A 27,089-nucleotide genomic window follows, 5' to 3' on the forward strand; every position below is an offset into this window, starting at 1 on the left:
TTTTTTTTTTTTCTTTTTTTTTTGTAGCTGTGGTGTTGGTTTGAGGTTGAAAAGTCCTGCGGTGACAACCAAGTTAGTCAAGCATTTGATCGCTGACAATATACAGGGTGATCGTAGTTTAAAACCCAAACAGATCATGTCTCTTTTTAAGAATACTTATGGGTCCAATATCAAGTATTACCATGCCCGTAGAGGGAAAGAAGCCGTATTTGAAGAACAGTTTGGTGACGACGAGAAGTCGTATAGCGGTTTAACTTGGTATGTCAAAGCCATTGAGCAAACTAATCCTGATAGCTTTGTTAATTTTGAAGTTGATCATGCAACCCAAAGATTTCAGAGGATCTTCATTTGTTTCGGTGCTTGCAAGCATAGCTACAGGTATGTCAGGCCCATGATTTACTTGGACGCTACTTTCCTTACTGGTAGATACAGGGGTGCTTTGATGGCTGCAACATGTATCAACGGAAACAATGGTTTTTACCCATTTGCATTTGCTCTTGTTTATGCTGAAAACAAAGAAATTTGGTTTTGGTTTCTGGAGAATCTTAAACAAGTTGTCGATGGTCGTCAGATTGTTTTTCTTAGTGACCGTGGAGAAGGACTTTTGCATGGAATTCCAAAATTATTTCCTAATTCTTTTCACAACTATTGCGTTTACTACGTCAAGTGCAATCTCCCTGTTGGATCAGGTGATGCGAGTTCGAAGGTTGTTATTGATTTGTTTTAGAAAGCTGCTTACTCTTACACAGCAACTAACTTTGAAGAAGCTTTGCGGGGCATGCATGCACTTGGATGTGGACATGTTGCTAATTATCTCAGGATTATTCCAAAGGAGAAAGGGGCAAATGCATTTTTCCCTGTATGCAGATATAGTGCTCACTCTTCAACTCTTTCTGAGTCCTTCAACAACTGGATTCTTAATTTCAAAAAGTTGTCTGCTTTTGCTCTTCTTGATCCGATACAGTGAGTTTTATGTTTAGTGTTTCATTCATTTATTTTCTTTGATGTGTACATCTTTCCTTGTACACATGTTTTATATGTGATTCTGCAACTGTTTGTACATTGTTGTACACATGGATTTCCTTAATGTGTACATTGTTGTACACATGGATTTCCTTAATGTGTACATTGTTGTACACATGTTTTGATTTCCTTCTAGATCATGTTTTGATTTTATGTTTTATGTATTTATTATGTTAGTTTGAAGGTTATAAAGAAGAATTCTGATAAAAGGATATAAGGTCTAGAAAATTTCAACACTAGGCTCACTCCCATATATGAGGCTTTACTAAAGGAAAACATCAACATTGGTCGTACTTGGATTGTTACTCAGTCCATGGAAAGATTGTATGAAGTCGCGTCTCCCCGGTCTCATTCTGTAGATTTATTGCAGAAAACTTGTACATGTCACATGTACAAAGTTAATGGTTTTCCTTGTGCACATTGATGCGTGTCGTAACCACAACAAATTAATTAGTATTTTTCTCACTAATTAACAAGTAATATAGCGATAGTAAGGATCGTTCCCACGAGGAGCAAGAGGTTTTAGTTGTCTTACAATGTCACAAAAAAGGGGGTTTTAGATTTTATAAAGTAAAAGAATAAATAAAGAAATTAAAAAAAATAAAGGAAAATCAATAAGAGAGACAAGACTAAGGAATCCTTCTTCGTTTCAAAACAATGATTCAAGTTATGTTCTTTTCCATTTTTTATTAGTCACAGATTATCACCAACCGTAGATAAAGCAGATAGCTCAGTGTTAAACCCCTAAATCCCTAGTATCACCGGATACAGAAGTTCTCGACTACCGGATTCTGTTCAACAAACCACCTAGTAGTAGCTCACTCAAGATGTAATTTAGTTAAACGCATTAAGATTTATGAATTTATTAGGTTGATATTATCAGTTAGACTCTTAGCTCAAGGTCTACTTCCTAACGTTGATTCCACACACAATTGCTCCACGGAATCCCTCTGCAAGGTCTCGTGCTTGCTACTTATGTAAAGAGTCAAGAAACGATTACTTATCCCCTAACTTTCACTAGCTTTAGATCAATTAACAAATCAATTTAGTATGCATCCTAAACGACCTATCAATCAACCATGAATGTATAAACATTCCTATTAGTAAAAACAAACGATAATCATGTGAAAACTTCAAAGTAGATTTAAAACAAAACTCAAAACATGTTAAGAACTAGGAATTCATCCTCAATCAATAAAATTAGATACTCATGCTAAGGAGTTCACACAAAGAATAAAGAAAAGAGAAGTGTTGTGTGTGTTAAAGGTGTGTAAAAATTGTGTAGAGAACTTCTCTATTTATAGGCTTCAATTTCCTATCAATCCTCTTAGGAATAGAAACCTCATTCCATAATAACACCACTTTCCCTTTGTAGCTCAACTTCCAAATCCAAGTCTTTCTCAAATCTTCCATCTTCTCTTTCCAAATCCAAGCCCAATTATTCAAACCCATGAGTCTAGATGAGTCTACAAAATTCTTCATTAAATGAGTCGCCTATGAAATGACAATATTGCCAATTTCGCACAAATTGGGTGATTTCTTCTTCTTTTCCTCCGTGCGACTCCAAAATACCTAATAACTCAAAAACATGCGTAAAATACATAATTTACAAGAAAAATAGGAGAGAAAGCATAAACAATAGATCATAAATAGGATGTATTCTACGCCCTATCAAATTCCCACACACTTAGACTTTGCTAGTCCTCGAGCAAATCAAACTAAAACTTACAACTTCAAAGCGTTCCAGCGTCCCAAGCATCCAAAGAGTTATGAGGACATAGAGTTTCTGCATGCTAGTAATAAGAAATTAGAAATACTAAAGAACATATTCTCATTCTTAATTGTTGAGTGAGAAATAACCACACCATAATGAGAGAACGTGTGTTTGAGAGCGATCAATAAGCATTTCGCCTCGACTTCTGCCTCACCAAAAAGGGTTTTATGAAATTGCACTCAAAAGACGTACTTTATGGTTCTCACATGTGTGCGGGTAGGAACGAAAAGAGAAATCCTGCAACACGTTGAATGGTGGGAAGGACAACTTCCGAAATATTTTAAAAACCCACATCTTTTAACATTTTGAAAAACCATTTTTCTGACGATATCTAAGAAAGGAAATCAACCACTATTATCGAGGATGAGATTACTTACTTACCTTCACATCCGATTTCCAATTATGGTAACAACACTCTCACGGCATCCGATAGAAACATCTTCCACTCCTCGTCTTCATCTTCTTGGTCTTCGTCTTCAACTTCAACTATTTATGATAAATGTTCGAACTTCGTAATTCCTTGACAATTTGTAACTCTCTTCCTCAAAATCCTTGTCGCTTGAAACTTCCTTATAGATTTTCTTTCCCCACGGCTTATTAAATAAAACAAAAATAAAAAATTTCTTGTCTCGTTTTTTTATTTTTTTTTTCATTTTCTTTTTAATTTACTTTTTTTTAGAGACAAGAGAAATAAAATACAAAATAAAAGTGAAAATAAAAACAAACCATGGTCATGGGAAAAATACTTTACCGCTTGATTCTTCACAACTTATATCGTCTCGAAATCATAAACTTCAATAATTCTCACCTTTTGCTTTTCTTTGTTTTGTAAATAAGTCTTCAACATGTATATATAATTCCGCTCATTGTCTAGTTTCTTTACTTGGATATGAAATTTTCTCTTTTCTTGTTCCATTGCTTGTAAACCTTGAAATTTTTCAACTTTCCTTGTAGATTTTGATGTCGCTCCCTTGTTGATGATGATGGTGTTTCTATGGATCCGTTGTTGTCGAGAGAGAGAATGGTGCTAACTGCAAATCGAACTACAAGAAGGAGGCTTTCATCTATAGACGTCACCCTCATGATTGACAAAATTAGCACTCAAGATATCAAAGAGTAGTGCTTCTATTGGTGGGAGGTTGGGTAGCTCACTATTCTACCCGGAATTAACATACGGTGACACACACTCAAAAGAAAGCTCTTTAGTTATTTATAAAAAATCTGGTCGGTGCCTCGCATGATATAAATAGGGTAGTCTCCACTAATGATTGATCAGCAACTCTAATAATGCATGTCTCCCTGCTCCTAATCTGCATCACCGGCATGATTAAATCCATTATTTAACACTCTAACAAGCAAGAAATCCGAACGTAGTTCCCTAACACTTCCAAGTTCAGTTATGTCGGTCAGAATTCTCTATGTAAACATACCTAGAAGTATGCTAGTGACTCTAAAATCTCTACAAGTTGGAGGTTTTATGCAAAAAAAAATTTTTTTTTAAATAAATGCTTAATCACTCCCCCACACTTAAACCTTACATTGTCCTCAATGTAATTGAATCGTCCAAGTAAAGTAAAGGTGGGAAACCCTAACATGATATGGAACAAGAAAAAATAAATAAAGAAAACAAAAAAGAAAAGGATAAGAAATACAAAACCTATGGGTTGTCTCCCATTAAGCGCTTGTTTTAAAGTCGACGGCCCGACATGGCTCTTGTAAGATTCACTCCCATATACTAACAATCGGAAAATTTGGGGATCCACCCATAGTACCTGTTTTGCAAACAATAACTCCATACAAATGTTAGCACAAGAAAATAATAATAATTTTATCTCTCGATAGAAATTTCCCCCACACCTAGTCTTTTCCACACTCGGAAGTGCATAAAGAACATAGAATTTGGGAACTTCCATGTATTCCTCTTGGCAAACCTGCATAGTGTTAGCATCAAGTGTTTCCAATGGTGGATATCTAGAAACAAAATCATCCAAAAATACTTTCGAAGCACATAAATTCAAACCAATAAGAGGTAAAGGAGAAGAATCAATATGCAAAGTGTTAGACAAACCTTGCACAATTTATTGTATTACGGAATCCTCTTCATCCTTAAAAAATTCAAGTGAATTACTTACCTCTTGTATATCGCGGTCCTCTATCAAACCTTGCAACCATTCTTCGTCGTTTTCTACCTTAACCAAAGTCTCGGCATCATTAAAATCATTGGAAAGTTCAATTGGGTCTTCCATAAAATCATTCAATTTAGTTTCATTCTCAAGCATCATCTCTTCAACATTTTCATCATCGGAATCGGGCTATTCCTCTCTCATAAAATCTTCTTCGGTGTAAATCTCAAGATCTTCTTGTGAGAGTGTTACACCGTTTATAACAATAGGTAAGTCACACCAAATCTCCTCCTTTTGAATAGGTGAAGGATCGTTATTATGATCCGGAGTTGGAATAACTTTATCCTTGTTACAATAATTTTCATAAGGTTCAAAATCATCATCGTAACCCATATAATAATGTTTTTCACGCTCCATTCTTAAAGCTCTTTTAGCTTCAAGAATTTCTTCATCCGATGCTAGGCCTTCATCAATCAATTGATAAAACCATCTCTCAAGTTTCCTCAAACTAGGTTGCCTTATACCGAGGAGATCACGCATAGATTTAGAAGCATAACTATCCTCCCCTCCTATTGATTGTTCACTTAAATACCCGTCATAAGGTTGTTGATATGTATGAGAATATCCATAAAGTTTGTATCCTAAGGATGGTTGGAAGTTGACATAATGTTGAGGTTGAAAACCGTATTGATTGTTGTAATATGCTTTCCCTTGTCCACCGTACATGGAAAACTGGTACCTGAAATAAAAATTCTAGAAAACAAAGTTAAAAACAAAAATAAAACGAAAATAAAAACAATTTAAACTGCTCCGCTGCTCCCCGGCAGCGGCGCCAAAATTTGATGCGTGTCGTAACCACAACAAATTAATTAATATTTTTCTCACTAATTCACAAGTAATATAGCGATAGTAAGGATCGTTCCCACGAGGAGGTGGAGGTTTTAGTTGTCTTATAATGTCACAAAAAAGGGGGGTTTTAGATTTTATAAAGTAAAAGAATAAACAAAGCAATTAAAAAAAATAAAGGAAAATCAATAAGAGAGACAAGACTAAGGAATCCTTCTTCGTTGAAAAACAATGATTCAAGTTATGTTCTTTTCCATTTTTTATTAGTCACAGATTATCACCAACTGTAGATAAAGCAGCTAGCTCAGTGCTAAACCCCTAAATCCCTAGTATCACCGGAAACAGAAGTTCTCGACTACCGGATTCTGTTCACCAAACCACCTAGTAGTAGCTCACTCAAGATGTAATTTAGTTAAACGCATTAAGATTTATGAATTTATTAGGTTGATATTAGCAGTTAGACTCTTAGCTCAAGTTCTACTTCCTAACGTTGATTCCACACACAATTGCTCCACGGAATCCCTCCGCAAGGTCTCGTGCTTGCTACTTATGTAAAGAGTCAAGAAACGATTACTTATCCCCTAACTTTCACTAGCTTTAGATCAATTAAAAAATCAATTTAGTATGCATCCTAAACGACCTATCAATCAACCATGAATGTATAAACATTCCTATTAGTAAAAACAAACGATAATCATGTGAAAACTTCAAAGTAGATTTAAAACAAAACTCAAAACATGTTAAGAACTAGGAATTCATCCTCAATCAATAAAATTAGATACTCATGCTAAGGAGTTCACACAAAGAATAAAGAAAAGAGAAGTGTTGTGTGTGTAAAAGGTGTGTAAAAATTGTGTAGAGAACTTCTCTATTTATAGGCTTCAATTTCCTATCAATCCTCTTAGGAATAGAAACCTCATTCCATAATAACACCACTTTCCCTTTGTAGCTCAACTTCCAAATCCAAGTCTTTCTTAAATCTTCCATCTTCTCTTTCCAAATCCAAGCCCAATTATTCAAACCCATGAGTCTAGATGAGTCTAGAAAATTCTTCATTAAATGAGTCGCCTATGAAATGACAATATTTCCCATTTCGCACAAATTGGGTGATTTCTTCTTCTTTTCCTCCATGCGACTCCAAAATACCTAATAACTCAAAAACATGCGTAAAATACATAATTTACAAAAAAATAGCAGAGAAAGCATAAACAATAAATAATAAATAGGATGTATTCTACACCCTATCACACATACCTGTGATTCCATTCAAGCTACGAGGGAGGACATCTATTCATTTGTTGAGCCATACTTCACCACTGAATGGTACAACAGGACATACCAGGAGATCATCTTGCCAATCCCCAATTATGACAAGCCGAAGGCTTATGATTCTAATGATAGGGTTATTGTTCCTATTCTAGTTCCTCCACTTGGTAGACGAAGAACACAGCGCATCAAGAATTATTGGGAGAAGCAAAAGAGGCCTATGATGTGCACAAAGTGCTTCACCCTTGATCACCACAACAGAGCTACCTGCCCTATGCTTTGATGCTTTTTTCTATGTTTGATTTGTTAAAAAGATTCTATGTGTTTGGTTTTACTTTTGGTAATGTCTTTTCAATTTTCTTTGGCGTGGATACTTAGTGCCAGGACATGTGTACCATTATGTACACCTTCATGTGCACTTCAGTTTTCTTACATGTTTTTTTACATGTGTACCATATTGTACACCTTGCTGTATAATGGATGCTACTAGTTTATTTTATTTAATAATATTCTAAGTTTTCAGTTCTGTATAATTTCTACTAGTTTTATTTTGTTAATGCATGTTCAATTCTTTGTTTAGTGTTTCAGTTTTATGTTTTCAGTTCTGCAGGCGTGGATAATTATAAAAATTTGTCAGTACATGTGTACCATTATGTACACCTTACTGCACCATTATAAATCTCTGCCCTGTCAGTAAATGTGCACAATCATGTACACCTTAATTTTTTACTAACCTGTAATATACACCTTAGTACTGACACAAGTATACTTTCAACACATCCATATTGAAACTAATAAAAAGATTAATTCAAGCTATTTTTAGTAGTCATAAGTCCTAGATTGAAACTAATAAAAAGATTAATTCAAGGTCTTTATAGTATTGAAAACCGAAATTTGAAAATTTATCTGAAGATAAAAAAATATTTAGAAGCAATTCAGAAAGCGATCTTGTATAATGAAGCTTAAGAACTCCTCTTCCTCTTCAATGGTTTCATCTCTTTACTCAGGCGCCACTCCTTGTGATGTTCATCCTTCGCTATATCCCACACCTTTTCATACACTCCGAATTTTTCAGCATATTGGCCACCAATTTTGCTCTCATTTCCTGACAAATGTCTTCGGCCCTCTGCTGATCTCTTTCGATACTCTTTGTCTTCTTCACACTTCGTTTCATAAAGTAACAAGTGTATAGGAGGCATTCTGGATTGATTCTTGTGCAGGGCATTGCATGATGTTTATTTTTTGCGGTTCTATAGGTGCATCACCCTTTAACGCTCTCTTCTTGTTGAGTTCCAATTGCAACACATTTGCAAGTTTCTGGGAATCATATTTATAGCCCTTATTTGAGTGAAATGAGTTGTACCACTTCCACTTTAGAGCTTCGAAATAAAAATTTAAAAGCGACCAGTGAACTCCTACTGCCAATTGTTCTATAGAGTGATTGACAGGGATTACAAGAACTTCCAGATTGTCAGGCATGTACCGCATGAAATCAACCATAAGATCTTGTACCATCTTGGTGATATTGTTCTTCACATAGTACTGTAATCAATAATTTGTTGGAAAATAAAATGAATTAGGTACACCTAAATCAGGACAGAAAACTAATAAGCATGTACACTACTACATATCAAACAAATGTATGATATAGATGTATCCATGACGTATTATACAGGTGTACAACTATGTACACACCTAAATAAAATTTGACAATCAAGCATCCATGAAAACACTTAACAGAGCATGTGTCAATCATATAGCATACTGGTGTACATCTATGTACACACCTAAAGAAATCTACAAAGACATAGAACACGCCATGTCAATCAGGTGTACAACTATGTACACATCATTGAAGTATCTATATATGACTTTTTGATTTGTTTTTGAGAAACTTACACATGCAGTAGGACTCATTATTTCACATCTCATGTACTCTTGATCATCTGGATGAGGAAAGCTATCTCTGAGAAATGCTGTGCAACGTTGATGAATGTAGAACTGCAGTACCTCTTGGTCCAGATATTTTTTGAACATAAGTTCACGAATTACTTTTCCCATAATCAGAATTTGTTCCCTGACTGTTGGATCTTCGAGTTTTGTTAGTTCTCATGCTACAGAGCTGCAGAATCATAAAGGAAATGTTAACATGGTGTATATAGTGGTGCACATACCTTTTTTTATAAGATTCAATCATTAGTATAATGCGAGGTATTTTTTGTGAACTTACGTCAGGTTTGCGTAGTCGAAGAATTTTTGTACCCTTTTTTGTCTTGTCCTGGTTGCATAGCATGGTATGGTGGTGATTGACGAACATCTGGAAGTGGGCGACGAGGATGATACTCATTTTCCATTCTCTTTATTGGTGCAAGATAACCTGGTTCTTATCCCTCTTTGATCCCCTTGCCTTTTTGATCCACTTTCGTCCTAACTTATCTGATTTTACTCTCGGCAGTGAAGTCATGATCCATCTTTTTCTTTACAACTCTCTTTGGTGGCGTGTTGGACAACTTGCTAGCTGCTTGTGTCCTAAACATCTCTGCTTCCTTCAACTTCCCTGCTCTTGTCTTTGCTGGTGGTGTCTTCTGCTCTTATACTTTTTGACTGCTAAAAAATTCATCTTCATGATGTTGGATGAACTGCACTGCTTCAGCAATGATCCTTTCCTGTACATCTTCATTGGATAATGATTTTTGCGACGACTCTTATTTTGGATCTTCTTGGCTCAACAATGAAAATCTTGGACATTCGTGGATCAGGGTTGCTATATTTTCCTTTACTTCAGATGGTGCTATTCTGTAACAACCTTTTTCAAGCTTTACGAACACAGTTTCAGACAATTTGTCTATAAGGTCATCAATTGAAGTATAAGTCTCTTTATCTGGCTCTTCTCCCTGTGTGAGTAAAAGGACATCTTCTTCAACCGGAAACATGCCTTTAGGGTCCAGATGAGATACGGCTTGAGCTGCGATTATCGTAGCTTCATCAATTTCAGCAGTTTGAGTGGCATCCATCATATTCTGGTCTTCTTGATCTTCAGTGATTTCAGCTGTCTCTGTACACACAAACAGAAGAAATCACTAAGGTGTACATATTGGTATACAGAAAATGAAAAGAAGCGCGAGATGAGATCATTTTCTTCATACCTGGTCTTCTTAGCAGTTCCAAACTCAACACCTTGCCTTGTTCCATCCTTGCCATCCTTCTCTTCATTTGTCTTTGACAGAGGAGTGCTAAAAGATTTAAGTTTTGAGAAAAGGTATGAGTTTTAGCATACTGGTGTACAACTATCTACACACATAAAAAGAAATGACTGCCACATTTAATAAAAGTGATTTTATACCTTCGCTTTTCAGGAGTTTCAGACGGAACTTCATTCTTTTCAGATTCAGTTCCATGCTCTTCAATATTTTCAGATTCAGTTCCATGCTCGTCATCACCACCTTTTCTACCCTCTTTGTCATTGTCATCACCATGCATATCACCACCTTTTCTACCCTGCTCATCATAATCATCATGCATATCACCACCCTTGCTACCCTCCTTGTTATTGTAATCACCATGCATATCACCACCTTTGCCACCCTGCTCATCATCATCATCATCATCATGAATATCACCACCTTTGCTACCCTCCTTGTCATTTTCATCATCATCATCATCATGCATATCACCATCTTCATTGTGATCCTCCTGCTCCTCCTCCTCCTCAATATCCTCATCTTCTTTGTGCTCCTCCCCAACCTTGTCATCCTCCTTCTCCTCCTCATCCTCCTCCTGCTCCTCAATCTCCTCATCCTCCTCAGTTTCAAGCTGTATTTACTTTGCAAATTTAAAGATTTGATCCAAATTGTAATTACAAAAATCATTAACTTCTCTTTCTGTCAAGTTCACTAAACCAACTTCATTAAATTTTAGCATTTTCTCTTCGATGAAATTAAGAATCCTTTCTTGCCTCTCCTGAAATTCAGTAAACTCCTCATCCAACTCCTTTCTTTGCATATATGATATGCGCAGCTTTTCCTTCATTGCATCTATGTTATTTTCTTGTTTATGCCTCCGGTACTCATCCAAAAGCAATCGCTATTCATCAGTGTAAGCCTTTACCCATCCTGGTTGCATCTGAAAACATGCCAAAGTATCAACATTGATCATAGGTGTATAAATTTTTACACATGTTGTAAGAGTGTACATTGTTGTACATATGACAAATTTCTTAAAATCTATCAACAATGTACAATCTTGTACACCTTATTAAAGGTGTATATCAATGTACATATACTATCAACCCTAGTTAGCAATTCGGGGTACTGGGAGTAGTTCGGGACTGCATACGTCTGGGAATTATACGGATTCAGATAGGTCGGAATCGGTCAAAAAGTAAGTCAACGGTTCGTTGTTCGGATACTAGTTCGGAACGGATACGTACGTATATAGTTCGTTTTAGAAATATGGTTTCGGTACTCAAAATTCGCCCTTATTAAATAATAAAATTTTAGAATTTTAGGTTGGGGTAATAAAATTTGTGCTATAAATGTGATATATGTATTAAGTATCGTCGGATCATATCAGCTAAAAGTCGTTTGCCTAGTGGTTGAGAGGTAGTTAATGGGAGGTGGAGGTTATAGGATCGATTCTCACCTCAAAATTCGGCGAATTCTTGCAATAGTATATGTACATTGATATACACCTTTAATAAGGTGTACAGGATTGTACATTGTTGGTAGCCTAGTTAGTAATTCGGGAGCTTCATATAATTCGCATACCAGGAGCGGGTTTAAGTAATTCGGACGCATGATTCGAATTCGGACGATTCGGATTCTTTCACGAATAATTCGCCGAATTACTAACTAGGCTACCAACAATGTACAATCCTGTACACCTTATTAAAGGTGTATATCAATGTACATATACTATTGCAAGAATTTGCCGAATTACTAACTAGGCTACCAACAATGTACAATCCTGTACACCTTATTAAAGGTGTATATCAATGTACATATACTATTGCAAGAAAGTTTTTTGAGATACCTTTTTCATGGCGTCATTCAGGTCTTTCTCGATTGTATTACCGACGTCGCTGATGATCCACCTAAGAATCCTTGACACACCTTCCTCATTGCTTGGCTGCATACTTTTGTTGTGTTCAGCAAACCAATGATGCATTAACTAATAGGTGAATAGTTAGAAATGCAAGAGAAAGGAACAAACACAATGAACATAATTATTTAAACTGGTGAATGGATATATCAGGTGTATAACTGTGTGCACATGTAAACTCACCAACAGATAAATCACACAACCATTAACTTTAAGTGGTGAACTGATATGTTTCTTAATGCTTGCCATGAAATACTCATGTATATGAACTGGCTAGCAAGTTTTCTTCATCCTATCCAATGACTCAAAAAAGTGTGCATACTGGTTCTTGCTAATCATACTTCCGTTTGCCTCGGTAAAAAAGACCGTGATACACAAGTACAAAGTAAACAACACCACTAAGTATTCAGCGTTTCTTTCAATCTCCAATTGCGACTTTGGTTTTAGCTTCATGATACGTATGATTTCCTCCTTCACATCTTTTCCCCCCATCTCATTTGGTTTCTTAAGAGTCAATATGTTTATCAGCGGATCGTATCTTTTTTCAGCTGCAGTTTTTACATCTACTCATTTTTCAAGTTCCGTCCCCACCATCTCAAGCCCATAAATTAGAAACAAATCTTCAGGTTCACTCTTTATTGCCACTTTCTTGTTCGTCTTGGGAGTATCAAACATGAAATAGTGTCCCCCCTGTGTCACAAAATTCATGGCGGTAATGTCTCACAATTTTCATGATTGAGTTTGGGGTTCTTAGTCCATACATCATCTCTCTTTTTACTTGTATCTCTATGATCTTTCTGATCTGCTTTTTTTGTGGACACCAGAATGGTCCTTCCTTTTGCTTCTCTAATTGATAATCGGTGAACCATACTTTTCCTCCTCTTTTTGTTTCATCTTCCTCAAAGTTTCTATTCACAAAGTCACCGATCACATGGAAACCTGATTTATAAGGTTTGTTGGAATCTACGAAAATGAACCAAGAAGAATAATACATACATTATACTCATAACTACAACACAATCACATAGGTGTACAACGGTGTGTACACAAATATGGGTACAACTATTTAACAGAGAACTAATCAAATAAGAACAATACAGGTGCAAAAGTCTTTACACTCTTACAAAAATATAAAAAATAACAGTTTCAAAACACACAACAGTCAGGAAATATGAAGATGAACTGGCATGCTGGTGTACCTATATGTACATTGGTACCACAATGATGAAAAAACAGTTTCTAAACACAACAATCAGGCAGTATGAAGATGAACTGGCATGTTGTTGTACCGATCTGTACGCTGGTACCACAAGTAATGAAAAACAGTTTCAAAACACAACAATCAGTACAACAACATGTGAGTGTAGTAGTATATACACATGAACAACAAATCTTATAAAAATTGTTCAAAAATAGACAGAACCGAACATTAAAGCCTGCAACAACATGGTTGTGTACATGTATGTACACACCAACAACTAATTTTATAAAAATTGTTCAAAAATAGACATAGCTGAACATCAAAGCCTGCAACAGCATGGTGGTGTACATGTCTGTACACACCAACAACAAATCTCATAAAAATTGCTAAAAAATAGACATAACTGAACATCAAAGCCTGCAACAACATGGTGGTGTACATGTCTGTACACACCAACAACAAATATCATAAAAATCGCTACTAGTTAGGACAAATAAATATGAAATCGCATGATGGTGCACAGATGTGTACACGGCTAAACACAAGAGATGGACAACAGTTTGAAAACACACACATCAGAACATATAAACATGATATAGCATGTCGGTGTACAGATCTTTACACTGGTAAAACCCAATAGATAGACAACAATTTGAAGTAGCATTACCCTTTTTTGCTTGACCAGATGTTGATTTCTTCTTAAGTGGTGGTGATTTTGAAGTATCTTCTGCTACAATTGCTGTTGAAACTGCTGTAGATTTTGATTTCTTCTTAGGTGGTGGTGATTTTCAAGTATCTTCTGGTACAATTGATGTTGAAACTGATGTAGATTTTGATCTCGTCTTTGGTCCTTGTGATTTTGAAGTATCTTCTTCAACTGTTGTTGTTGTATCAGAAGATTTTTTTGTTGATTTTCGTTTTGCAACTGGTTTTTTAGCACTCACCATGATGTTACTGCAACTTTATTCATCAGTTCTACAAAAATTTAAGGTTTGATTATGAAGCTTTAGGGTTCCGATTTTCGATTTTGTATTTTAGGTTAAAGTTTTCTCTGAGTATTTTTTAATCTTTTCTCTGAGTTTTTTTTAATCTTTTCTCTGCTAAATGAAATACTAACATTTCCGTTTTTAATTTCAGTTTTTTTTTCGAACCAATGTGTCTCTTCCGCATTAACCGTGTCAGTTACAAAACAGTTTTAGTTTGTTGCACGTATGCTTTATGAGACGCGTGCGAAGGATAGCAGCATCTTTACACATTTTCAAATAAACTTTGGACTAATTTGTTCCTAGTCGGATCGGGATGGACTAATCCGTACCTTTGGGGGCGGTTTTGGACTAAACCGTTTTAATCCCTATGGCTTTCCCCACAAAATTGGTGACGGCCTCGCACTTGGTTTGGTTGCCAATCGCCACTACTTGATGCGTCCGAAGATGTTTTTGTTTTGTTGGGCCTGTAGCCCAAAACTTAAGGGAGGGGAATTGCATTGTGAAAACTACAGGGAGACCCATTCTCCCTGATGTTTCTACTGTGAAACCCACGCTCCCAAAACTACAGGCGCGCACCCAGATTATGGAAGAAAATTATTCTCAAACCCAAAATATATAAAATTCTGTTTCTGTCTTTTTTTTTCTTCTTCTTCATTTTTTTTTTCTTCTTCTTCTTCTCCACTATACCTAGATCTCAGAAAAAGGGAGAGATTCGATTGATTTCGAGAACAAATTCATGCCTAAATTCGATTGATCTCAACAGCAGCACCAAATCGTCTTCTTCTTCGAATTAACGACGAACCCTCTTACTACCGATTCTCTTCATTACAATTTCAATTCACTACTGTTATTAATGGTAGCAGCAAAAATCCCTAAATGAGTTGTAGAACACGGTTTGGTCATCATAGATTTATGATCAAAACTTGTTTTCAATGAAGATTTTGAAATGAATTTCAGATTTTTATGAAACTCTCAGCCGTGAATTGAGTTGGAGTAAGCAATACTGGATGAGTTGTGAAGAAGGTTTAATTGCAGATGATGGTGTAAATACATGAAAGAAGATGATGGTGTAAATACATGATTTTGACCAAGAGCCCCCGAATAACTGAAATATAATGGTTTGCGTGGGAGTTAATGAAACATGAAAGAAGATGATGATGTGGTTATGACTGCATAACATGTCATTCAGTCGAGAAACTGTCTGCATAACATGTTATGCATTCGTGAAAATGGATGCATAACCTGTTATGCATCTACAAAATTTGTTGCATAACTTGTTATGTAGTCCAGAAAACCTGCATAATCTGTTATGCGTCCGAAAATATGGCTACACAATGCATTATGCATCGAGAAAATAGATGCATAACCTGATATGCATACTGCATTATGCATCAATTTTTTATATGTACGGCTAAAATCAACCAAAAAAATGGTAATATAACTTGTTATAGATGCATAATTTTGTTATCCAAATGCATAATTTGTTATGCAGTGGAGAAAATGGTTGCATAATTCGTTATGCGTCTGCAGAATGTGTTATGCATCGTTTTTGGTGACTGCATAATGGTTAAGTATCAAGTTTTCAAAAAATTTCCCTAAAATGAGGATCACCTCCGATTTTTTCGTTAAAAAACAAAAATTTGATATTCTTGTTTGTACTTGTTGCGTAGCTCTTTTAAAAAGATTTCCAAAGATATAAAATTTGTAAAATTCTAAGGCGCGGATTTTTAGGTATGTTATGTCCAAGTTGCGCTGCCAATCATACCCTGAAAAATTAGGCTGCGTAACGAGTTATGCCTGAAAAGATAATATGCATAACCAGTTATGTATTGATTCATATAATAATTTCATATAATTATGGGTGTTACGGTATACAAAATTAATTCTGGGCCTGAGAATGAGAATATTTTTTTTTTTTTTGGTCTCCCCCTCGGTTCCCCAATTGCATTCGCCATAAATAACACTTTTTTTCTTTTTTTTTTGCTTTGTTTTTTCTGAAAACTGGTGTTTCCTTATCCGTGTCCAAGTAAAAGCGCCTTTGTGTATAAATATATCTGATGATTAAGTTTTTTCTGTGATTCCGATCCTTGGAAAAAGATGTTTTTAGTTAATATATTGGATTGGATCTGCGGTTTAAAAGCTCCACCTAAGGTCGTCTCCCAATTTTTCTGTAAGTGGATATCTTCTACTTCTTAAGTTCATCGGTGTTTACACGATCTATGGTTCATTTCAATTCCTGATCTTGCACATATATACTGTCCTTTCCGTTACTTCCTGATCTGCTGATTAATATAATGTCCTGGAACAGAAAATCGAGAAGAGTTGGGTTTTGTATCTGTTTGATCAGTTCCCAAATTGCATTCAAACTTCATCCAGTAACATCTCATTCCAAGTTTTAGATCTAGGGTAACCTCAGATTGTGTGTCCGTGACTTTTTCCTTCATAAAGTTTTCATCTTTTGTTAAAATTAAGAGAAAAAAGATGATGATATAGGGATTTACAGTGACTACTTAATTTATTTTTGCAGAATTTTTTAACTCCGACGGTCCTGAATTTCATGGTTCATAGGTTTGCAGTTTAAAATTAGGTTCCTTTTCTCCATTGGCCATATAATTCCTAGGTTGATCTTATCGATTTCTGAACATTTTAGCTGAAATCATTATCATATTGATTTGTAAGGAAAAGGAGTCTGTGTTTTGCACTTCATTTGTTGCTCTTTTGATGAATTTGATTGATTCATTAGCAGAAATCATGTTTGATTATTTTGAACTACACAATTATCAAAAATTGATTTTTTGGATCTTTGAATTTGTTTGTTAGAGTAGTACTGCAGGCACAGGACCGTTTTAACACTATATAGCATTTCCATACAAAAGAATTAAAATAAATCAATTTTTGGCATGTGCACTCATCCTGGTTTGCTGTATCAGCTGATACCATCAAAATACCAAAAATTGTTACCATCAATTTTTGGCATGTTCTAATGTTATGACTTGGCATGTTCTAATTTTATGACTTATACAGGCAATGAGATGTGCCTAGTAATGGGGTAGGTTATCCAAGTAGTTGTGTTATCTATATTAGTTTCTCAGAGAATTCTGTTCAATTTGTAATAGAGACACTAGTACTATAGTTCAGCTAATATCAGTTACTATTGGTCAGTGCTTCAACTTGAACTGTCGTATTGTATCGGCATCAATGGATACTGATATCCAATACTGCCAACCGCGGGTCCATATGCATGGCCTTGGTGCTAAAATATCACTCATCTAGTTTTTCTTGGTGCCAGATTGTTGGCTGAACTGTTCATCTTTCTGAAAACAGATCCTTTTTTTTGTTGTTGATAGGGGATTACTGCCAATAATTCGCCGTGTGTGAGAAGCGCAGACTAAGTGCCAACAGGCAAAGAGAAGACCACCATCGAAAAGTGTTTTTTTTTCAAGCGATAATCACTTAAGAAGTAATAACTGCGAAGAACAGTCTCCACCAGTAGGTGAATTCCAGACCACCAGTAGGTGAATTCCAGATTGCCACCAAGAGCACATTTATTATCTCAACCACGAGCTACAGGGGTAAATTTTATTTTCTTTTACATAAGGTCAAATCTAGTGGTAATCGCAGTCTGCAAGTTTTGAACTCATGGCTTCTCACAATTCAAAGACTAGAGTGATGCAAACCATAGAGCCTTCTACCCATTTGCCTTCTCGAAGAAGTTCGTATGAGGAATTCTTAACTATCAAGATTGAGATAGTCTCAGGAGAAACAACGAACACGATAATCGCAGAATGTTTACCGATAGATTTAGTAACTGAGATCTTGTGTCGATTACCCATAAAGAGTTTGACTGTGTTTAAGTGCGTATCCAAATCATGGAACAAACTTATTTCTCGTGTCTGTATTCCGAGAATTTCAGCAGATGCTTGTGCCCTTAACTTATACACGGGGTCTCTTAGAAGATTTCGTCACTTGTGGTTTCTATCTGGTAAAAAGCCCGAGTTAAATTATATTGGTTCCATTCCAAAAGGTTAAGATAAGAGCGAAATTTATCATGAGATTGACTGTTGCAATGGGATGTCTCTATATAAATGCGACCGACCCGATTATGCTTGTCGTTATGTTGTGGTTAACCTAGCAACAAATCAGTGTTTTCATATCCCAGAACCTCCGGAACATGGGCTAGATATCTAGCTGTTAGATTGGCCATCCATGTCAGATAGGGCAACCTCCTAACCCCTATGGGATGGCGAATCTAGCAGCGAAACGCCGAACAGTATAGCGTCCGATGCTGAACCGAACAGTGTTTCAAAGATTATTTGTACGTATCTTGATTACTTCTTGAGTTTACGGCTCTTAGGAGCAATGGTGATATGTCATTCAGTGAGGTTTAGTGACACAAGGTGACATCACTATGTAGGGACTAAGAGCAACTGCAGTGGTGCGATCAAAACCAAAGATCAAAGATAAAAAAAAGACCAAAATTTGGGTTTAGTCCGTGGTGTGACGCAACGGTACATGATTAAAATTTCGTCAGGCGGACTTTAAAAGTCCGCCCCATTAAAATTCCATCAGGCGGACTTTAAAAGTCCGCCTCATTAAAATTCCATCAGGCGGACTTTAAAAGTCCGCCCCATTCTTTGTAAATTTTAACAGGCGGACTTTAAAAGTCCGCCTCATTCCTTTTTTTTTTTTATTTAATTAAAATTTCATCGGGCGTAATTTAAATCTCCGCCCGTCAACAAGCGTACTTTAAATTTACGCCCAGCATCAAGCGTACTTTAAATTTACGCCCGACTATATTAGAATTTGGGATTTGGTCGCGACCATATTTGGTCTGGAATTTGATCTTTGGTCCAAATTTGATCTTTACTCCGTCCCACTGTGTTAGGATCTCATCCCATAAATTTGGTTATACTCGCCCACTGTGGATGCTCTAAGGAACGCATGACCATAAAGATGGTGGATAAAACCGCAAAAGCATGATAAGCTCGTAATAAGTTAGGTCACCAACTCCATTAAGCTGGTCCCTCTGTGAAACCTTTTGCATAGTAAAATCTCATCCAAGTAAGCAACACAGAATTCGTCACTCACAGTTAACGCTGAATGGAACAGCGTCCAAGGGATATTCCCTGGAATGATCGTATAATGCTGAATGGTTCAGCGTTTGGACCACTTTTTGAGCGCAGGATAGTTCAGCGGTTCAATCTCGCTGCTAGTTGAACTGTGAGCAAATGCTAGGAGAGAGAAGTATTCAGAAGTAGTGTTGACTTTTTTCCCACATTTTTTTCTTGATTTGCAACACTTTTTGGCCAATCTAGCAGTTCAATCTAGCCCATAGGGATTAGCCTTACTATAATAGAGTATAGCTTAAGATGACCATTAATAAAATAGTTGTGTTCTTGGATAAATAAGTTTTGGATAGTTTTGATTTTAATTTCTCAAACTGCTGTTTGAATCCAGATACTAAAATAGGGCCTTGTAAAAATACAAAACTGTATGGATCAAGTACGACACTACAAAATTAGGTGCATTCTTGTTATGAAGTATGTAAAATTTCGTCTGCTTGTAATAGAAAATTACGCACATGTTTTTTTGCTTGAAACTGATGTGCATCCTCCTCTCTAAACATAGAACGAGTACAACAGGGAATGCAATATTGGAAAATGCTTCTGATGGTGGCACAGTTGATCAATGTGGAGGTGATAATAATATATGAACTGGAACAACCATCAAATAATTTTTTTGGCGGAAATGTATCTGATGTTGGCACAGATGTGACCGCAATAATTGTAATGGCAGAGTTTGCGGCAGGTCTCAGATCAAGTCCTTGACGAGTTCAGAAACCAATCTATTAATAGCTAATAGATTGGTAATGGCGGAAAAGTATCTGATGTTGGCACAGATGTGATCGCAATAATTGTAATGGCAGAGTTTGCGGCAGGTCTCAGATCAAGTCCTTGACGTGTTCAGAAACCAATCTATTAATAGTCCTTCACCATCTATGTATTATTTGTGCTTTTGTTTTCCCTTTTTCTTTAGATTCATCCTTTGGGAGCCTGCTTAAAAATAGCTAATTAATAATAGTAAATAAATATCTGCAGATGAATCGGGATTTTTATTAGATTGTATTCTTGAGACGAGATTTTGATTACTTCCTTGAGCCGCTTGTCAGGATCTCTAGCCAGAAGTAAGCACTTTATATCTCACTCCGCAATTTCATGAAATAGATACAACCACGTCACACTAAAGAACCTTAAAGAATACTTGATCCACTTTTAAACATTCTCAAAAAAATAAGGACTTGTCGTTCTCTTTACAAAGCCATTACAACTATCTCACAACCCTATGATCCTTCTCTCTGCTATGTGCTATTCATTCTCTGCTGTGTTATCCATCATTTCCCTCAAAATCGAGCAAAAAAAACATTTCCCAAAAAATTGCTGCAAGTATCTTCAAAAGGGTAAAATTTTCTGATAACATTTATGACCGGCTCCCGGATATGAGGAAACAATGCAAGGCATCTTCCTAGTCATAGCTGGCTCCGGATTGTCTAAACCAAAATTCCTCTACACCTCTGCACCCGCCAATAAATAGCTGCCACGTGTTCTCTTTTAACATACCAAAATCAGAATTTTAACATTTAGAGGAATTTATTGGCGGGTGCGGAGGTGTAGAGGAATTTTGGTGTAGACGATCCGGAGCCTTGTAAACAGGTCATTATTTGGTACAAGTTTCTAAACGAGTTATGGACAGAATGAGAATATGGTAAGTCCGATTGAAAATGGTGACGGGGAGCAGATTATGGTAAGTCGGATTGAAAATGGTGACGGGGAGCAGAAACTGACGTAACAAGGAAAGACGCAAAGAATATTTTTGATGAAAGAATGGTGAGGTAAGAGGAAAATCATGTCGAAGGGGTGACTCCACTTAATCTGACAATATCTCTTCAAATTCCGGTTGGTCTTCAGGTTTAAAGAATAGATTGTAATCCACATTTAATTCCTTCCCTTCGGGCATGCTAAGTTTCTCCCCATAATCCATATCAGGCCACTCTGGCTCATCATCACTGACCAGATCATCACTAGGCTCAACAATATCTTTGCCTACATTGCTGCCTTTCCCAACTTTAGTTAGACCACTGTGACCAGATTTCGCTCTTTCCTTGGCCTCTGAATCTTCACATATACACGTCGAAGGATTTTCATGAAATTCACCTCTACCGGCTTTTACCTCCTTTGGCTCGCCCATGAAACCTTTCTGATTTAAACGAACCTTAGATGCAAATGCTTCCCATGTCATGCTCTCTCGATCCGGGAATAATGAAGAGTGCTTCTTAGCATTTGGACGAATTGTAGGCTTGTGTCCAGAGTATCTCCTGCAAGAGAAAAATATATAATATAATTGATATCTCTCAGTGACCAGTTCATGTTACTTGTGTCATATATCAGAAAGGAGAAAATTCACCGTACCTCCGCCCAGCTAATATCCTAGCCATGTTCCCATTGTTGTTAGTTACAAATACATCACTTTCATCACAAACAATGAAGTCAACAGCAGCCATTCGGGACGAAAATGAGGAGAAAGGCGATAACTCCTCGCTGCTGGCTAGCGTTTCTTTTGAATGATAATTTGGAAAGAGAGCTTTGAGGGGTCCCAATGTCGCATCACCTCCATATACTTCTCCGGATGCCACATAAATGTGAACATCACTACCGAATCCCAGAGCTCGGAGCATAAGACCTACCTCCTCTGGGGTAAGGGGACATTTCCCATGCCTACGTTCCTTGTCTGGGTTGCTTATCTGTATACATATTTTAAGAAGGATATCAGGAATTTACTGATATTCTAAGGACTGAAAGATATTTAGTTAAATACACGTGTTCCCAATTTGAAGACTTACATGTAAGGTTTTCCACCTCTTCCGAATGGCACCAAGATCTGCTCTTTCCTTATCTCCTCCACCATAATAGCATCCAGAGAATGCAAGCATGTCAGGTTCAAACCTGTCACATGGATAATTATGCATCAAGTAACTGTCTCATACCATACACTTGCATGTACTATAAATAGCATTCCTCCTGGAGGCTGCAGTCTATTGGGACTTCAATCATCAAATCAGGATTCCGTTCATTTCGACGTTCATGTTCTACTTACCATTCAAAGAAGACTAGTTTTTGGTGATTTATCAATTGAATCAAAAGGATTTCCAGTCCACCTCAGGTATGATTCGCTTAAACAAAATGAAGCATGGTGGTAAATCTTTTCAATGATTAACAGTGATCAAGGCAATCTAGTTAATTATGCTCTCCTCAATATAACACAATAACCTCAAACTAAACACCGTAACCAAAGCACACGCATAAAAGAACCTGAGGTACTTCTACTACTAATCAAAAGCTTTCGAAATGAAATGTTTATAAGCTAAATTGGAATTTCACCTGAGGTGCAAGGCAATAAAATGCCTACTTCTTTCCTTCATCCTCCGAACCAATGTCTTGCCCATCTCACGTATGGGATCAGTAAATTTTAAAGCATGATAATTAACTCTACATCTCAATTTCTGTAGATCGGTGTCCAACTTATTTGCAAGCCTGTAATCAAACTTGGTTAGCTGCACAACCTGTTACAGAAGAATCTAGATCAGTAAGGATCACCCTTCGCAATAATTTCTCTCTAAAATCTCCAATCCTCCACTTATAAGATGGAAACTTCCATAACCAAATATAACTTTGTGGAAACAAATACGAGGATGACAACGGAGCCACATTAAGGTAATCAGCCTTGAAAACAAGGATTTGTACAGCCTCAACTCTTGGGGTATAGGATTTACAAGGGACTAGATAAGATCCTTATGGCTTTGGGATACAGAATGCAACCGAAGTATAACCAACAGATAAACTACTGGTCCTAGGAGCATCCTTCAAAAAAACAAAAATAGGCCAAGTTTAGGAAAAAACACTGACATGTTTCTTTAAGAGAACAGGTAAGACGCGGCTAAGATAGCATTTTACAGTGCACTTCCTTGGAACTCGCATGGTATATGGAGTCATAACCTTTCCTCCCTTTTTAGGAACCTGCTTTATGATTTTCACATCTTTTGAGAGGGACCTTATGAACCATTCAACATCAAAGATCTCGGTGAAGTTGCTGCATAGGATAACAAATTCATGAAGTATCAGATTCTATACCCCAACTCACAAGAACATCACATCTAAGTATTGATTGGTCAACAGTAACCTTGAATCCTTCCAAAAGGATTTCTGGTCTAGCTTTGGAACAACAAGAGTGGCATTCAGAATTCGGGCTGCGACAACAGCGTCCGTTATCTGCAAGAGCCACAAGATACAAATTTGGGAAAGTTTACATTCTGGGATCCGATAGTACATCGCTAAAAACAAAGCTAGACTTATCTCTCTTTTTAAATATTAAAATTGCTTCAACATGTTTTCTTTAGCCGAAAAATCTTACCCCTGTTCTTTGTTGATTTAACCCACCACTGGTTGCAATCATCAAATATCTATTGGGTTGGGTGTTCACTTCAGCTTCTGAACAATGAGATAACACAAAGAAACGACACCATTTACAAATACAGCAATCATAGTACAACCGTTTCCATTGTCCAATATTTCCTTAATTTCAATTGTAAAAAACAATTATACCCGAATCTGCAAGTTCATAAATCACTTAATGAATGTTATTTGGAATTAAAATCACTAGAAGAGATACCCACTTGTAAACTTATCACTAGCATTGCTACATCCATAGTAAAATTTGGCTGACTTAGAACCCCATAGATCATGACTTGAACTCCCTCCACCCTCCTATAATTCAAACACCCCCAATCCAAAAATCAAGATCCAATTCAACCAACAACAAAAAAAAAAAAAATCAAGAAAATGAAAAAAAGAATCAAAGAGAAAAAACCCTAACCGGAACTCGAAACACATTGCTTATTATCTCTTCCATTACATTATTATTCAACTGAAACAAATCAAAACAGAAATTGTGAGTCATAATAACAGAAAAGAACAAAAAAAAAAGAGGGGGTAAGTAGAAATAGACAATACCGAGGTGGCGGTGGCGGTGGTATTGATGAATTGACGGTGGAGTTGTTGATGTAATAACCGTTGATGATGATTATGATTAGAATCATCAGGAACAGAAGAAGCAGAAAGAAGAAGTAGAAAAAGAAGAACAACAGCTGAAACACTTGAAATTACAGGTATAATCCATTTTAATAGCTTTTGTATTCGGTTGTGATTACTATGATGATGCTGATTATGTGTTCTCCGCCTCTGTACACCCATTTTCTTGTTGCAACTACTAATCTCAATAGTTGTTGCTATTGATTATTAGGATTTCATCTTCTGGTGGTTTGATATTTTGGTGAAAGAAGACGACGACAACTATACACTGTACTTTTATTATTTGAGATTGATATAATGAGACCAAAAGCCTATTGCCTTGAACGGACCGCGCCCAAATGTTTTTATATAATTCTCTCTCTTGCTTGTCTGGTCGTCTCGTTTTCAAGAGTCGCCTCTCCAAATTGCTTGTCAAACAAGAGAAAAAAAAACGTTTTTTTGTTAAGTATTATCGTCTCTCTGACGACCAGGGAGTAATTTCGGTGTCACGTGATTAGCTGCGGATATTTAGCTGCATCTTCGTTAATAAACAATTGAGAAGATATAGGAAGGGAAATCGTCGGTTACTTTTGCTTCACCTTATCGTGCATTTCAGTTACGATTTTTAAAATTTTAAAATTCTCAAGTATGGTCAGACAGAAAGAGAGACATTAAAGTTTTCTTGATTCGAGAGTGCGATCGACGTCAGATATGTGCTATTTGTTACATCTACAGGAATGCAGTATTATCCCTGGGAAAGTTTAGCACCTACATTGGAGTTCTTCGTTTGTTGGTATCGTGGTGGACTAACCGACTAAGCTTATTCAGTATGGAGTGGAGTGTGGGGAAGGAGTCCTGTAAACAGTGTAACATACGTTAGTTAGTAGTTTGTAGGCATTGCAAGCAGTTCAAAATCCAAATGACTTCGCTATTTGATGGAGACGTCCCTTCTTTGCTTGCAAGGTCCACAATCACACTCCATGATACCGATAAAATTGGGTTCCTGATAGAGCCTGTTGGAATATTTTCAACGCCGCTAACCAAAGGGGGGTCTTGGGGGGCATCGCCCCCCAGGCTGTGGTCGACCTGACAGGTCAGGTCGTGGGGGTCCAGGGGAGACCGCCCCTGGTGGGGGTTTCAAGGGGGCAACGCCCCCGGAAGAATTTTTTGAACTGAAGGTTTTATTTGGCCGATAAAAGCCTGTTCGAAAATTTCGAATCCAAAAGACACCATTGATGTCTGTTGATGAAGGAACCTGACGTTTCGTGAATAGAAACCTGTTGGCGAATAAAAAACCTATTCCCAACAGGTGCAAAACCCTTTATAAATAGCTTCTCCCAGTTTCGTTTAACATATAAGAAAAATCAATCTGTTTTCTCTATTTAAAAAAAAAAAAACATCATCAGAAATCAGAAATCTCTTTGTGTGTTCTTGATTGAATCAAGGGGTACAAACCTTGAATTCAGTTTTCGTTGCAGGGCTTTCATTGTATCCTGAAGGCAATATTTCGCATACCTGTTGTAATCGCCAATTGTTATTGGGAGGGTAGAAATATTTGTCTAAAAGAAATTTATACAAGCCTTGAAAGTTTTGGAGTGCAACAATTTCTTCTCTGTGTCATTCATCCTTTGTGAAACCCATTTTTTTTTCAACAGAGCCTGTGTCAGATTATAGAAAATATTAGAAGATGAACCTTGTGCATGTGCAAATATTATTTCATTTATGATATTAATATTATTATTTTTGATTTTTTTTGAAGCACATTTTTATTTTTGTGCAAAAATTTGAATTATTGAACTCAAATGTGAAAATGTGTTGGTCATGAGATGAGAATTCTCGTTTAAAACTCGAGAAATTCGCACTTGAAATTCGTCGAAACTTGGAATCGATGAGGAATAGAAGATTGCCTCTGTAAACTAGTGAGTAGCAAGTACTTGCTTGGAAATCTTCCTTGGAAAACAAATTTGAACTACCCTGGTGTTACTATGCCTCGTTCATACACTACTTTATATGAATGAGAGAATGAAAACATCGCCAAACTCATTTATACACTCCTTTATATGAATGAGTGAATGAAAATGGAGAACGAAAGGTTGAAGTTCGGTTGCTTGCAAAAAGAATTTGCTCGAGCGGCTGATCATCTTCCTCTCAAGCATACTTTCAGTTTTTAAATATATTTAGAACTTTTTAACGCGGCTATATTCAGTTTTTATTATTAAAAAATAAATAACATTAGAGTGATTTATGTTATTGTGTTACACTTGATTTTTATTATTAAAATCACTCTTTCACCAAATCTCTCACTGGATTTGAAAATGAATGACTATTTTTAACATTCATTCCATAGCCTTTGCTCTAAACAAACGCATTGGGTGCACGAACTTATGCGTGCATAATCAATGGTTGTCATCGTTTAAGAGGGAAAAAACCGGCTCATAGTTATTTAAAAATTGAATGTCGAAATTTTTTAAGTACATGTCATAGTAAAAGTTATAATTTATTAACAAATTTTTCTTATAGAAAAGGTTATAAGAAAAATCTAGAATGGCAAGTATCATAAAAATCTTATAGTATAGAGTAGATCCCTGAAATTTTGTTAAAGATATTGCACTCGAAACTAAAGGCATCATTCGAGGACTTAAACACCCT

The 27,089-nt window shown here is 36.5% G+C and overlaps 3 protein-coding genes and 1 long non-coding RNA gene across 4 annotated transcripts in view; 2 read left to right on the top strand and 2 right to left on the bottom strand.

Moving 5' to 3' along the window:
• The window catches only part of LOC113350626, a 7,910-nt gene extending 595 nt beyond the window's left edge, over positions 1 to 7,315 (top strand). The window contains exons 2-4 of the mRNA XM_026594761.1: positions 28 to 689; positions 750 to 963; positions 7,099 to 7,315. Of these exons, the coding sequence (XP_026450546.1) occupies positions 28 to 689; positions 750 to 963; positions 7,099 to 7,315 (1,093 nt within the window). The remainder of the gene's footprint in view (positions 1 to 27; positions 690 to 749; positions 964 to 7,098) is intronic.
• Positions 7,316 to 7,994: 679 nt separating this feature from the next.
• LOC113350627 (nuclear polyadenylated RNA-binding protein 3-like) lies at positions 7,995 to 11,061 on the bottom strand. The gene is made up of 8 exons (XM_026594762.1): positions 10,936 to 11,061; positions 10,376 to 10,845; positions 10,210 to 10,265; positions 9,813 to 10,087; positions 9,085 to 9,154; positions 8,932 to 9,008; positions 8,488 to 8,574; positions 7,995 to 8,195 (listed from the first exon to the last, which is right to left on the bottom strand). The coding sequence occupies exons 1-8, from the start codon at positions 11,059 to 11,061 to the stop codon at positions 7,995 to 7,997; spliced, it is 1,362 nt and encodes a 453-aa protein (XP_026450547.1).
• A 5,260-nt stretch (positions 11,062 to 16,321) lies between these two features.
• Positions 16,322 to 20,437, top strand: LOC113346792. Its single transcript, XR_003358620.1, has 3 exons — positions 16,322 to 16,489; positions 17,667 to 17,891; positions 19,948 to 20,437. It is a non-coding gene; the product is annotated as an uncharacterized LOC113346792 (long non-coding RNA).
• Positions 20,438 to 20,767: 330 nt separating this feature from the next.
• Positions 20,768 to 24,785, bottom strand: LOC113346791 (O-fucosyltransferase 16-like). The gene is made up of 10 exons (XM_026590300.1): positions 24,384 to 24,785; positions 24,247 to 24,297; positions 24,047 to 24,137; positions 23,785 to 23,861; positions 23,554 to 23,642; positions 23,280 to 23,463; positions 22,755 to 22,936; positions 22,217 to 22,319; positions 21,786 to 22,117; positions 20,768 to 21,691 (listed from the first exon to the last, which is right to left on the bottom strand). The coding sequence occupies exons 1-10, from the start codon at positions 24,621 to 24,623 to the stop codon at positions 21,244 to 21,246; spliced, it is 1,797 nt and encodes a 598-aa protein (XP_026446085.1). The 5' UTR covers positions 24,624 to 24,785; the 3' UTR covers positions 20,768 to 21,243.
• Positions 24,786 to 27,089: the final 2,304 nt, after the last annotated feature.

Source organism: Papaver somniferum, chromosome 2 (genome assembly GCF_003573695.1).
Source record: "Papaver somniferum cultivar HN1 chromosome 2, ASM357369v1, whole genome shotgun sequence".
NCBI lineage: Eukaryota > Viridiplantae > Streptophyta > Magnoliopsida > Ranunculales > Papaveraceae > Papaver > Papaver somniferum.